Raw genomic sequence first — 14,776 nt, 5'->3', positions numbered from 1 at the left:
GATCAGAATGAGAATTTATAAAGCTCATTAAAGAAAAAATGTATAAAATAATATGACATGTTCATATAATATTTTAAACATAATATGGAATATAAAAAATAAAATAATTTATTCAAAAAAAAAAGTTATACTAAAATATAGATAAAATTTAATACGTGTCTTAATATGTTTTTCTCAATATTCCCCTTCCTTTTTTGCACAGTAATATCGAAATATAAAAGAATGAAATAAAAAAATAAACTAAGGGAAATAAAACTTTCAGACATTAAAACATTTTAAGCATATATAAAAACTACAAGTTAAATAATTTTCTTAATATAAAATGTGTGGCAATTCCATGTTGGAACAAAATCATGCATAAATGAAGTGAGAAAAAAAAAAGAAACCCATTTTTCATTCCGTTGTTTGTGATTAAGAACGTGGTAAATGCTTACAAAATTATGATATTTTTTTATTTTATTATTATCACTTTTTTATTTGTGTGTGTAAACCAATGGAACCACAATATTTGAATAAGAATGAGAGTTATAAATAAGTTCGTAAAATATGTAGATCAGTATATGGGTATATATGTGTGTTACTACATGGTAGTGCTATGAAATAGGTTAGGGAAGATTATATATATTTTTATTTGGAATTTGCTAAACTTTTTTTTATAAGCAATTAACTAGAAGAAAGAAACAAAGAACATACACGTTTGTATATGCACCAACATAATAAAAGCAATGGTTAAATAGTATGTCATGTTAATGCTTTATTTTTATTGAATATTTTTTACACAAAAATATAATGTACCAACAATACAATTTTTTATAAACTTATATAATGACATATTTCTATCCATTTATAATTATATAATGATGCTTATTTTTTTTTTCTCAATTTTGTGAAAAATATACTATTATGTTATACCAAATAAAAATCTACACATTTTAAAATTAAGTAATAAAATATATTAAAATAATTTATTATATGAATAGAAAAATGAAAATAATATTTTTAGGATATACATAAAATGGTTACTATATTAATAATTTTTATATAGATATATTTATAATGAATGCTTCGATGAATAGATTAGTATGCATTATATACATTACCCAAGTACAATATAAATATTTCATAGAAAAAAAAAAGTAAAAAAAATAATGCATAGTGTATATATAAAGTAAAAGAAAATATATTTTTTATAACAAACAAACTGATAGAATATTGCCAATAAAACGTAGGATTATAATTGCACATACATATAAATAAACATATTTAATGTGTTCTAATTTATATTATGAATAAATTATATACTATATACGATTTAGTATAATATGTAGCCATTTCTCATATCCTTATATATATATGTGTAAATATGTTATCCTCTTTCTAAAAAAAAAGTAAAGAAAAAAAAAATAAAGCTATAGTAAAAAAAATTTACCATTGATATATTTATTTTTTCTTAAGAGGGTTTATTTTTCTAAACGAGAAATTAAGTATATAAAATATACTTGGCTCTTGATATATATATTATATATATTTGTTTTTTTTTTTCTATATATATATATGAATAGGTACATATAATAAGCCTATTTATGTACAACTTTTCTTATGTTTAAATGATTGATACATCTTTTTAAAGTTATTTAAAGTTTTTTTTAAATATATTTATAAATAAAAGAAAAAATGGCTGATGGGGAATATAACTTTTCACTAACAACATTTAGTCCAACGGGAAAGTTAGTACAAATTGAATATGCTTTAAATAGAGTATCTAGTAGTTCTCCAGCCTTAGGTAAATTCATAATAAATTTCTTTCCATTTTATTTTTTATAAACTTTGTTTCTGTTCACTTTATTATTTTATTTCTGTGCAAGCTTTTACTTCATTTTATTTCACTTCATTTATTTCCCTTTTGTAGGAATTCGAGCAAAAAACGGAGTGATAATTGCCACGGAGAAAAAAAGTCCCAATGAGCTGATCGAAGAAAACAGTATTTACAAAATTCAACAAATCAGTGATCATATTGGTATAGTATATGCTGGTATGCCAGGTGATTTTCGAGTGTTATTGAAAAAGGCAAGAAAAGAAGCTATAAAATATTCTTTACAATATGGAAATGAAATATTAGTAAAAGAACTTGTAAAAGAAATAGCATCAATTGTTCAAGAGTTTACACAAACAGGAGGTGTCAGACCATTTGGTTTATCCTTATTAATTTGTGGTGTTGATGCTTATGGATATCATTTATATCAAATTGATCCATCAGGTTGTTATTTTAATTGGATGGCAACATGTATAGGAAAAGATTATCAAAATAATATCTCATTTTTAGAAAAAAGATATAATAGTGATATAGAAGTTGAAGATGCTATACATACAGCCATATTAACTCTTAAGGAAAGTTATGAAGGTGTTATGAATGAAAAGAATATTGAAATAGGGGTTGTATGTAATAATAATACCTTTAAAATATTAACACCCAATGAAATTAAAGACTATTTAATAGAAATAGAATAATAATAAAAAGGAACAAACATAATTATAGTAATAATTGAATGAATAAATACCATACTTTTTTAAAATGTTCTTAATCAAAAAAAATAGAGAAAAATTTTGTGCACACGCACTTCCTTTTTTACCTTCTTAACATTTTATGCTACATTATGTTATATTCCATTATTTTTTTTTTTTTTTAATTATATAAACATTTCCATGAAAATATGGGAGTCCTATTTTCCACTTTTTCCACCTTTTTCAACTTATAAATATTAAAAATTGTATAAAAATTCGCTTTATATACATAAATAAAAAAACATATTTTACAAAATGTGTATGTAAATAATATCGAATCTTCTATTCTCTCTAGTACAATGTAGGAAATCAATAAAAAAATGCTATAATGATTATCATTATTATGGCTTAAACAAAGTAGTAACATATTTCACACTTGCTAAACAATACTGACTGCTGCGTATAATGGATATTTTTTTTCTTAAAACTTTGAAAAATTTAATATGACAATTTTCAAGGTACACACGTTAAGTTAGTAATAATACTAACACGGAAATAGCATTATTAAATACTTCTAAACATATTAATAATGATAAAATACCCAATAAAATGGAAATGCATAAAATAAAAATGTGCAATCGACATGTAGCTATATATAATATTTTATGAACTAGTCATAATTTTTTGCACAAATAGCAGAACAAAAAAAAAATTTATAAAAATATAGCCAAAATAAAAAAAAAAAAACATAAAAAAGCATAAAAATACAGATAAATTATGAATATATAGAGCTAAAATGGATATTTCCAAAATTAATGTATCAAAATATTATTCCTGTTCATAAAAAAAATTAATACAATATATATACTTAAATACTTAGTGACTAATTTGAATGTACTAAATATTGAAAACGATTTTAAACTCGTTTTTGCACATTTGGGATATCCAGAATAGTAAAGTATTTAAGTTAAAAAAATCGCAAGAAAATATACATATGATTTCCTTAGGGAAATAAAGAAAATATTTTATAAACACTTTGCTACTTTATAAATAAAAGATGGATCGTGTTAAGACCAGATTTTGTAACTATTACAAAGGGATAGTAAATAAAAACAACCTTTTTCAAATAAAGAATAATACTAACCATATGAATAGACGATACATAAATATTAGCCCTATAAATTTTACCAAAAATAACATAAGCAATAATGAAACACCAAATACAAATAATTTACCTAAAGCAATTAGAGTACCCATCATGCGTTTCTTTTACGGGATTATAGCTGTTATGGCAATTGTTCCTATTTGTCAGTCTCTCTATGAAACTGATAAATATTATAAAGAAGTAATTAATTAAAAAAAAATAGAGAATGAAAATCATTATCCATGTTTGTATCTATACCCTTTCGATTTCACTTGCTCATTTGTTTATTTAATTTTTTTATCTTTATAGAACAAGCATTTATATGAAAAGGGAGCTACATAGGAAAGACAGAAAATTCAATTTCCCCCATTTTGGTGCTACAAGTTATAGTTGTTATATCTTGGAACACATTTTAATGTCAAGCTGTAAATAATTTGAACATACTTTTTTGCTATTTCAAAATTTTTATCATTTTTTATGTTCCTCATTTGTTCGAAAGACCATTTCGTGGAAACCCCAATTTATGCATTAATATATTCTCATTTGCTTTTTTTACTTATTTTTGGTATTTTAATTTTTTTGTATTACTATCGTTATTTGCCGCATTAAAGCGCATAAATGAAAAATATGAGAAAGTTTTATTTAAAAAAAAAAAAACAAACTGAATAGTTAGGGGCAACCATTTACAAAATATAGGTAGCCAATTTAAATGTAAAAATAAAAAAAACGAAAAAAAAAAAAAAAACAAATGATTAAGCAATGTGAATAAACAAAATATTATGACTTGGTCAGGTTATAATGCAGCTTTGAAATTTAAACCAACTTGGAAAAACTTTGTCTTGTCAGTATGTTGGTGTAATAATGGAAAATTAAATGAAAGTTCTAGAGCTACATTTTTTTGAACATATGTCATAAGTCCAAAACCTGCTGAAAGACGAGTATCCTTTTTTAATTGGCTAAAAGATGAATAAAAATTATCACTTAATCTTCCTAATTGTATATAAAAAAATAACATAGGATTAATATTTTGAATATTTAATATATATTTAAACATAAGCTGTATATTCGTAAAATAATTAGCTCCTAAATAGTTATAAGTAATATCATAATTTTTATTGTGTGGATTAAAATTAAAACATTTTTCTGGAGTCCCAATAGAGTTATATTCAAACCCTCGAAAAATTAATGAACTTCCTATACTACCAGTAAAATTGAAATTGTTTAAATAATATTGTTTATTTTTATTATAATTATATTTTATTCCATTACTAAAATGTATATATGAATAAAAATTTTTAAATATATTTTTAGCATATAAAAAATTTAAATGATTTTTAAAAAAATTTGCTTCACAATAAGGCAAGGATACTTCATTTTGTATTTCATAGTAGTACCCTGAAGTTGGATAAAATGTGTATTGACTTCCATTTTGATTTTTTTCATTGTCTTTTTTATAATTGTTTAGATTCACATAATTTAGCTTATCCTTTTTATATACATATTTGATAGTATGTTTAATATGGTTGTCTGGAAATTTAAGAACATTATCTGAGGGAATAAAATTTTTATTTATTTCATGGTATATTTTATTAAGGTTAAGTTCCCAAGCAATGGAATGATTTTCTTTAACTAAATTAGTTCTAACTGAATTTGTTTTTATACTATAGGATCCACATTTTATATTATTAAATGCTGATATATATGTTTCAAAAATTAATTTCCAATCTTTAAAATATTTTATATATGGCAATACAAAACGTATTGAAAAGTTGTTTGTATATAAACTACTTATATTTCCTTTAAGTTCAATACTATTTACTGTTTTAAAAATATATGGCAAACTAATTTCAATATCACCAGTTATTTCACCACGATTATTAACATTGGTCCCAATCATATAATCTTTTTTTTTTTCTTTAAATATATAATCTATTGTTATATGACTATCTACTAAACTATTTAATTTCACATCAGGATAACCATCAAATATATTTAAACTAATTATTTTATTATTACATTGTGCTATATTATAAAAAACTTCTTCTATACTTTTACTTCTCTTTAACTCATTAAATATAAACTCTAATTTGTTTTTTTCAATCTTGTTAATTCCTTCCAAATTTATTGTTACATCAGTTATTTTTTGTTGAGGATCTATCTCCATTCTTTGCAAGCCCTCGAAAATTACATCTTCCTAACTATCCAATCACCTTTTCCACACAATTATGTAAATACAAATGAAATTCCTTATTATTATAGAGAAATAAAAAGAAATAAAATATACCTAGCCAACCCTTTATCAATATGAATGACTAACCATCCATGTACTAGTTTGAAAAAAAAAAAAAAAGTATCACCTCATTGTATTATTACAATAATATGTATAAATTATTTATTTTCCTCTTTGTTTGGAAGCCTTAAAAATGTTAGCAAATTAACAGTATTTCATATTTAAAAAAAAAAAAAATAAACTTATTTCACAGTAGAATCGCAAACATATTAAAAGCACAAAAAATATGAACAAATTTTAAAAATTTAAAAAGAAAAGATACAAAATGTAACACTACGTAAATACGCATGTGCAGAAAAAAATGGGCAGCAGTTGAAAATAGGCCCTTACAAATTAGGCAAAAATTAAAAAAAAATTTTTTTTTTTTCGAAAATTTTCAACTTTTTCAACCATTTTAAGTGTCAATTTTGAATATTGTGATGGCGTGGCATTATCAATATGTCGATAGAGTAGAGATAAATCGGAAATGATGAAAAAACTTGATATTCCATTTTTTTTTTTTTTTTTAAAACGTTTAAAATGGTTGAATAAATACTTATTTCATTATGGGAAACATGGGGAATAAGAGAAAAGTTATTATCCATATTTTTTTTTTTTTTTTCATTAATTTTATCTTCAGAAAAGTTAGAATATAAATCATTGTTGTCATAATTATAGTTGATTAAAATTTTATCACTTGTAATGGAATTATATATAGAGTTATATTTTTCAAACTGAGCATACGATGCATATTTTATAAAAAACCATAAAAAAGGGAATATCATCTTTGGATAGTTATTTAAGTTACAGTTTAAACTTGATATATGTTTATTACAATTAATTTGGTTGCTCATAAAAGTGTATTTGTTTAATGGTGTAAAATGATATATCATTAGAGCAGCCATATTTATTTGTCGAATACTAGCTGAATCCATTTTTTTTTTTATTACATTTTTTATATAATCCGTTTGTTTATCAGACTCCTCATATATTGCTTTTTTAATTGGAATACCAAGATCTAGTAATTCATAAATGTGCTTAAATGCATAAAATAATAAATACATAACTATTTTTGAATAATGCTCATTATTATATATATGTGTATTTAAAATAATTAATGTGTTTATTAATATAGATGAACAATGGATATTCATTTTTCGATTTGTCCTATTTTGTTTTTCATCTATATCTGTATCATCTATTTTGATAATACTAGGAAGGTTTGGTAATTTCTCTTCATTCTTATTATTACAAATTTTATAAATATTATTTAAGTATCTATAAATTATTGGCATACTACTTTTATATTCCCAATCATTCTTTATCATGCATCTAATTATATACACTGTATTTACTAGATCGTTTGTTTTTAGTTGATCATATAATTTTTCCATCTTATTTAAAGCAATATTTTGTTTGTCTTCAATCGGGATACCATAATTTAATTCCTTTTTTGAAATCATAGACCGTTGTGTAGTTATGAAACAATTTGATAAAACCGATTTTATGTAAGTATCTAATGTTATATTGAACTTACTTATGTACAATAAATATATAGACAAACATTTTGAATCCATTTTAAATATTTTTTTTTTTAAATTATTTAAAATGTTTTTAAAAATAACTTCATCATGAATGTTTAATTTACTAAGGGTTGATAAAATACTACATAAATGGTTTATACTTAAATTGTCGATAATATTTTTATCATTGATAATGCAATTGTTATATGACTTACATTTTTGATCACTATTATGTTTACATTCTTGAGAGTATATCTTTTCTTCTCCTTCCTTTGATGCCATATCATTTTTATCAACATATTTCAATTTAAGCATATTTATTATCATATTTAGAATGTCTTTGAATTTGCTTTTAAGATGTTCATTTTGTTTTTGTAAATTTCCATCCCTTTTCTGTATCTCCAACTCGAAATTGTCATTCTTTTCAACCAAGTAAAAGTTTGCAATACTTGTAAACATATTAATAAATTCTACATATTTTAAATCAGAACAAGTAATATATTTTTTCGAATATTTTTTTACAAGTTGATATATTTCTTTATTTATATATCCATGTCTTGAATATGCACTTGCTATATTCATAAAATCTAACTTATTTATATCATTTTGATTTTTTAAAATTAAATATGTAAATATTTCAAACACATCATTATCAGCATAGTTTAACTTACTAAGGTTGTTTAGTATGTTTGTCAAATGTTTCATTAAAAAGGATGTAATAAATAGGTTTTCTATTTTTTCACTATAATTTTGAGAATAATTAGATATGTTTTTTTTTTTTTTTTTTTTTTTTTTCATATCTAAATATTTTGTGTATTCCCATTTTATTCTTTTTATAATATGCTTAAAGATGTATTCCAATTTTTGTCGATCTAAATAGTTATAAGATTTAGTTAATATTGTAACTAAGTTTGATGTACATTGATTAGACAAAGTTTGTATGACCTTTTTATCAGCTAGCTTTTCTATAGCTGCACTAAATAACTTTAAATTTATAATATGAATATTAACATAACTGTTTAAAATTATAATTAGCGATTTTATATTTATACTGTTCATATTTTTACAAGTATAATCTGAAATTAAATTAAATAAAACTTTATCTCTATAATAAAATGATGCATAAGAATGTGTAATACTACTTATAAATATATCAGAACATTTATTATCTTCATTTTTTATTTTCATTATTATAATTACTTTAAGAACATCTAATAATTTTTTATTTTTTTCATAACCTTTACTACATGCATTTAAAATTAAAGCAATACTCTGCTCACTAATATAATTAACCTTACGCAAGCTGTCAATAAGTTTTGCTTCTAACTCGTTTTCTCCACCATTTTCTCCACCATTTTCTCCATCATTTTCTCCACCATTTTCTTTGTTTTTTTTTGCATTTTTTTGTAACAATATAAATTGGATAAGCGCACTTATATCTCTCTCTGTTAAATTTGTATTAATTTTGTTGTAGTTGTCTGAAATGTTTTTACTTACTATACTAGCCCCTTCTACATTAGTAGTACTAAGCTCGGAAATATTTTTCAACAGATTTATGGCATGTTTGTTAATATTTATTTCGTTCATGATTTTGTTTGAAGCCAATTTTAGTATTTCCTCATTTTTTATATTAACTTTTGCTAATGCATTTACTAGTAAACACAGTTCTTCTATATTAAAAATGTTAAGGAAGTTTTTATTTTGATTTATATGATTGTTTTCTATACTTTCTCCCTTCCTATTCTCAGCATTTTTTGACAGTTGTCTATTCTTCACTACTTCAAACCGTGTCAAAACATTTGTATCACTTGATGTGATTAATTTACAAACTCTATTCCAAAAATCTTTTTCATTATAATTTATTTTCGAAAATTTATTTAGGCATAATGATATTTCATATGCATTAAAATTATAAATGTGTTTTAAAAATTTTTTACTTAAATGGTCAACATCAACTTTATTTTTGCAATTATTAAATCCCTTTAAAAAATAGTTGAACATTATATTGATAAGGCAAACAAAAGTTTGCCAGTTCTATTAATTTAAAATATTACAAACATGTAGATTATATATCTTTCTTTCATATACTTTTTATTTTACATTTTTATTTTATTTTTTTTTATCACTATTTTCTATCTCTTAACATTATCTATAAATTTAAAAAAAAAAATTATTTCAATCATAGGGACCCCTATATGTGTACAATCTCTTACTTCTATATAAATGATGGGAATATATTTTTTTTATATCAACTAAGATTGTTATATACAATATGTTCTTATATAATATAAATGCATTATTAAGTAGATACTCTTATATTTTCTAATTTATTTAATCAATACAAGCTCTATGTTTATTTTTTCTTTCAACATTTTCAAAAAAAAAAAAAGTTGCATACCTTGCCCCTTACATAACTTATATGAAAATGGAAAAAAAAAAAAAGTTTTTAATTTTCTTTCGCATGATACACTTTAAAAGTGCTAAGGAATGGAAGCAGTTTATGAATCCTAAAATGTGAGGAAACAAAATCAAACTGTTAAAAACTGTCAAAAAATATGACAAATAGCTTAACCATTCCTCTATCTAGCAATATTACATACATGCCACAATATATGTGCATACACTTTCACCAACCTTATGTAGAAACTAATTAACTTTTTTTTACAGAGATGGGACACGAATTAAAAAAATAAGGAATGTTAGTGAAAATGATATGATACATAAACATACTATTTTAAAGTACCCATATTTTAAGATGAAAAAAATAGGACGCTACTCAAAAATAAAACCAACTAGCGATCTAATTTTCAATCGAGATATTGAAGTTGTATATGATTATAGATATTGTGATATCTTTGAAAACTTAAAGGACATTATTTCACTAAATTTGAAGGGTACAAAAACAGATTAATACTTCTTATATGTTAATATGTTCATGTATATATGACAATTTTTCATTTTTTTTTTTTTTTTGAAAACATCAGGTATTACTGTGCGAGAAAAATGCACAGATAACATGACATTCGAAATATATGATTCTCTTCAAAATAAAACATTAATTAAAAAAAAAAATGAAGGTTAAAAAGTTGAAAAAAAATTATAAATTTTGTAATACATTGTGTAAAACGAAAAAGATTAATTAAAAAAAAAAATGAAATAGTCGATCTATGTATAGATCAATAAAACAAATTCATGGAGGTGCTAACTTTTTTTTATTTTCTTTTTTTACAGAATTTGGTGCAGAAGAAATATTTAAGGAACTTGTTGATAAGATTCAAAATATAGACGAATAAAATATTCATACTTTCAATCTAGTCATAATATGTGTCTATATTTTATTCTACATATTATGTGTATATTGACACTCTCATTTTTCATATAAAAAAAGTTTGTAATATTGTATCTCCTATTTTTTTATTTTACTTTTTTTTGTTTGTTTGTTTTTTTGGCTAGCTTTTCAGCTCGTTTTCTTTCTTTTGATTTTAATTTTTCAATAACCCTTTTAACTTTTTTATCTCTTTTTTCAGTTTTCTTTTTTTTTATAAGTTCAGCTTTTTTTTTCATCTCATCAATTTTTTTTAAAGTTCTTCTTCTAAATGCTAACCAATTTTTTTCAGATGGTTTTAACTTTTTTTTTCCTCTTTTTTTTATTTCATCATTTTTTTTATTATTATACTTTTCAAATGTGTGTGCCTTTATATTTCGTTCAGAAGTGCGTCCAGGAATCGGACCACCTTTTTCGGTATCCCTAGTTTGGGAATTTTTATTTTTAGGCTTACCTAAATATTTCGAATAAGAATCTTCATCATTTGTTATAGAATAAAATAACTTTTTAAGGACAAGTGATTTATGCTCACTATTATAAAAATGATATATTGTTATTTTTCTTTCTTCATCTTTACTTTCTCTTAATTTTCCAAACATTTTTCGTAAGACTAATGTATTTTCAATTTCATTCATAAATACAAAACATGAATTATTTGCATTTATATTTTTTGCAAAATAATATTTTATATTTTTTAATGTACTTACAATATCTTCATATTCTACTTTTTCAATTTTACATTTCATTTTAATTAATTCTGTTTCTTTTTCATCAGTTGATATTATAATTTTTTTTTTATTTTCATTCTTTAAAATAAATAATAATAATTCTATTTTTTCTTCCATATTTTTTCCGTATACGTTTTCAAAATTATATTTTAGTTTATTATTGTCTATGTATCGAAAATACATCTTTAAATTTTCGATTTCTTTGTTCTCCTTGTTGATTTTTTTCTTTTTTTTTATTCTCCGCACTTTGCCCACCTCTTCCGTCTCCTCCCTTTCATCTTCCACAGCCTCGTCTATTTCATCATCCATTTCTTCTTCTGCTTCATCATCCATTTCTTCTTCTGCTTCATCGTCCATTTCTTCTTCTGCTTCATCGTCCATTTCTTCCTCTGCTTCGACTTCCATTTCTTCCTCTGCCTCGACTTCCTTCGATAAGTTTATATCGGGTCCACCATTTTTGTTTTGCTCTGTGCCGGTACTATCTTTCTTTTCTTGTTCATTTGCTAGTTCCTCCTCAATTTGGTTTAAATTATTTTCATCAAGTTTTTCTACACTTCCAAATTTGATTGATTCTCCTACCTGTTTTTGTGCTGATTTATTTTCGTTTTCCAAAATATAATCATTAATTTCAAATATTATAGAATTTTTATTTTCTGTTACATCAAAATATTTTAAAACATCTTTTTCGGGTATATCACTATTTTGACCAATATGGACATCATCATTTATATTTTCTATCTCATTCTTTTCATTCTTTTCATTATCATGTATATAATCTTTTACTTCTGACAATGTTATGTCACTTAAATCGACACGTAAGTCTGTTTTAGTTTTTTCCGTCTCGCTTTCATCTTGTTTTATTTTTTCATTATTTTGTTCGCTCTCCATATTCGTATTACTTTGTTCAGGCATTTTTTTATTTCCTTCTGAACTGTTAATAATTTTTTCATCAGAAATGCTAGTATTTTCTTTTTTCACCTGAACAGTAATGTTAATATCGTATGAACGAAGTAAGGTATTCATTTTTTTTATGAGATTTTTTATAGTTATAGAGTCCAAATCTATATGGCTATATTTATTTTGTTTCAATATTTCCATTATTTGAGTTTCCTCGACTTCATGTATATACACAGGCAATAATTTATTGTCATTTTTCATTTTTTTTTTTTTTTTATCCTTTGAAGGAGCACTATTTTTTGGGAAAACATGTTTACCTATAATATCTTTGATTAAATTTTTTAAATCACCGTCATTGATTTTTGGAACATCCTTTTTAGTAGATTGCTCTTCTAATTTCTTTTCTAATAAAAATTTATATTTCTTTTCAATTTGTGTAAGATTTGTTTGGCTTATATTTTGACTTATAACATTACCTGTCTGGTCAAAATTTTGGGATGTCTTTACATTGTTATCAATATTTTTGGTTTCAGTTAAACCATTAAATATTTTGTTAGGAAGTCTTTCTCCCTTTGATTCCTTTATAATATATTCATGTTCTAAATTTTTTATATATTCCAAATCTAAAATATTATCATATACTGAACTTAAAAATATTTTTTTAATTGTTTCAGTGTCATACATTTTTAATTTTTTTAAAGAACAAATAAAATTATCATGCTTATATTTTGTTAACCTTATAATGTATATCATAAAATCGGTATTAAAATTAATATCAGTTATACTATAGTTTTTTATTTTTTCAATAGATTTAAAATTTTTTAAATAATTATAAATTTCTTCTCTTTTGCTCCTTTTCCCTATGCAGCAAAATAACCCACTAATGGCATCAACTAGCCGAAAAAAAAAATAGCTAAATGATTTATAGTTTGTATCCTTGCTTATTACTTTGCTAATTTTTGTACCATCTTTTTTTTTGTGTGTTGAAATGAGCAAATCTTCATCTTTACTATCGCTAGTAATATTGCTACTATTGTCAGCATCGCCGTGAGAGTTGCATGATATGCTTGTATCTTCACTGTTTCCTTTTAGTTTATTTATATATGATTCTTTTATCATTTGTATTTTTTCTTCATCATATAAATTATTTTGATCTACTGAAGACAAATTTTGGTAATTTTCTGCTGACTTGTTCATAAAATTATGAACACTGTTCATGTGATTATTATCCATAAGTGCATTAGAACTAATGTGTGTATTTATAATTCCACCAGAAATATTAGTGTCATTGTTATTTATATTAACGTGTTCAGATAAATCTTTTAAATCTTCATTTAATTTATTTTTTTCTTCTTTTGTATTGTCAATACCAAGATCAGTATGACAGCTAGCTATTTGATTTACATTATTAACATTGTTAAAGGTAAAAAAACTAAGAATATTTATAACTTCATTTACATATACGGATGCTTCTAAAATATTTTTTGGAAAATATTCAGAAAGCTTAAATATATAAGATGTAGTATTTATATCTAGACAATCATTTAATTCTCTCTTTATATATGACCGTATTGATTCATATTTTGCTGGGCTATATATATATTTATTTTTTTTTATAATATTAATTTTTTTAAATATATGATAGAAATACAGATCATTATAATCCTCTTCTTTATTTGCATTTAGAAATTTTGTACTAATATTTTTATTCTCATCACAACTAAAATTGTCTGTTATGTTTTCTACAGATCCAATATTATTAATGCTGCCATTTTTTAGAGTATTTTTATTTCCATATGTAGAATTGGTAGTATTATTTAAATAAATTAGTTTATTTTTTTTTCGATTTTGTGCTTGGTCTTTTTCACTTTTTAAGATTGAAAAACTGCTATTTGTAAATCTGTTAATATTTTTAATGTAACAAAAACAAAATTTTAAGAAAAAAAGAAAGAGAAGAAATCGTGAGTTCATTAAAAATAACGTGTAACTATCTACTTATATTTTAGTTACTACTACATATATCCATAGTACATAGTAAAATTGTAACCAATATATACACACGTATATTAATTATCAGTTTTATTATTTATACATAATTGACTAAAACATTACTGATAGGATTTGTGTGGGATAGCATTTCAGATATTTTGGGGGGAGAAGGAAATGCCAAATTTGGAATAAGAGAATGTGAAAAAATGCGCAAAAAGTATTTTCAAAAAAATTGAAATATTACACAGTAATAAAATGTATTAACAACATTAAGTAAAAAACGAAGGGAAAAATTTGCGCATACTCATAATAACAAAACAAATATTTTTTAAAAAGCTTAACAAAAAGAACAATAAAAAATGGAAATAAAATAAATATGAAATAAAAAATATGAATAAG

The 14,776-nt window shown here is 23.1% G+C and overlaps 6 protein-coding genes across 6 annotated transcripts; 3 read left to right on the top strand and 3 right to left on the bottom strand.

Annotated features, from left to right (window-relative positions):
* Positions 1-1,674: 1,674 nt before the first annotated feature.
* On the top strand, positions 1,675-2,508 carry PVVCY_0100850 (proteasome subunit alpha type-2, putative; the record flags this gene model as incomplete). The annotated part of the gene is made up of 2 exons (XM_008628470.1): positions 1,675-1,783; positions 1,910-2,508. The coding sequence occupies 2 exons, from the start codon at positions 1,675-1,677 to the stop codon at positions 2,506-2,508; spliced, it is 708 nt and encodes a 235-aa protein (XP_008626692.1).
* Positions 2,509-3,559: 1,051 nt separating this feature from the next.
* PVVCY_0100840 (conserved Plasmodium protein, unknown function) lies at positions 3,560-3,988 on the top strand (the record flags this gene model as incomplete). Its single annotated transcript, XM_008628469.1, has 2 exons — positions 3,560-3,847; positions 3,956-3,988. The coding sequence occupies 2 exons, from the start codon at positions 3,560-3,562 to the stop codon at positions 3,986-3,988; spliced, it is 321 nt and encodes a 106-aa protein (XP_008626691.1).
* Positions 3,989-4,439: 451 nt separating this feature from the next.
* Positions 4,440-5,810, bottom strand: PVVCY_0100830 (sorting assembly machinery 50 kDa subunit, putative; the record flags this gene model as incomplete). The annotated part of the gene is made up of 1 exon (XM_008628468.1): positions 4,440-5,810. The coding sequence occupies one exon, from the start codon at positions 5,808-5,810 to the stop codon at positions 4,440-4,442; it is 1,371 nt and encodes a 456-aa protein (XP_008626690.1).
* Positions 5,811-6,337: 527 nt separating this feature from the next.
* Positions 6,338-9,439, bottom strand: PVVCY_0100820 (conserved Plasmodium protein, unknown function; the record flags this gene model as incomplete). Its single annotated transcript, XM_008628467.1, has 1 exon — positions 6,338-9,439. The coding sequence occupies one exon, from the start codon at positions 9,437-9,439 to the stop codon at positions 6,338-6,340; it is 3,102 nt and encodes a 1,033-aa protein (XP_008626689.1).
* Positions 9,440-9,899: 460 nt separating this feature from the next.
* PVVCY_0100810 (conserved Plasmodium protein, unknown function) lies at positions 9,900-10,731 on the top strand (the record flags this gene model as incomplete). The annotated part of the gene is made up of 4 exons (XM_008628466.2): positions 9,900-9,952; positions 10,106-10,332; positions 10,423-10,515; positions 10,670-10,731. 4 exons carry the CDS (start codon positions 9,900-9,902, stop codon positions 10,729-10,731), a joined length of 435 nt encoding a protein of 144 aa, XP_008626688.2.
* Positions 10,732-10,852: 121 nt separating this feature from the next.
* Positions 10,853-14,359, bottom strand: PVVCY_0100800 (conserved Plasmodium protein, unknown function; the record flags this gene model as incomplete). The annotated part of the gene is made up of 1 exon (XM_008628465.1): positions 10,853-14,359. One exon carries the CDS (start codon positions 14,357-14,359, stop codon positions 10,853-10,855), a length of 3,507 nt encoding a protein of 1,168 aa, XP_008626687.1.
* Positions 14,360-14,776: the final 417 nt, after the last annotated feature.

Source organism: Plasmodium vinckei, assembly GCF_900681995.1.
Source record: "Plasmodium vinckei vinckei genome assembly, chromosome: PVVCY_01".
NCBI lineage: Eukaryota > Apicomplexa > Aconoidasida > Haemosporida > Plasmodiidae > Plasmodium > Plasmodium vinckei.
This window is presented reverse-complemented; position numbering and strand designations above follow the sequence as displayed.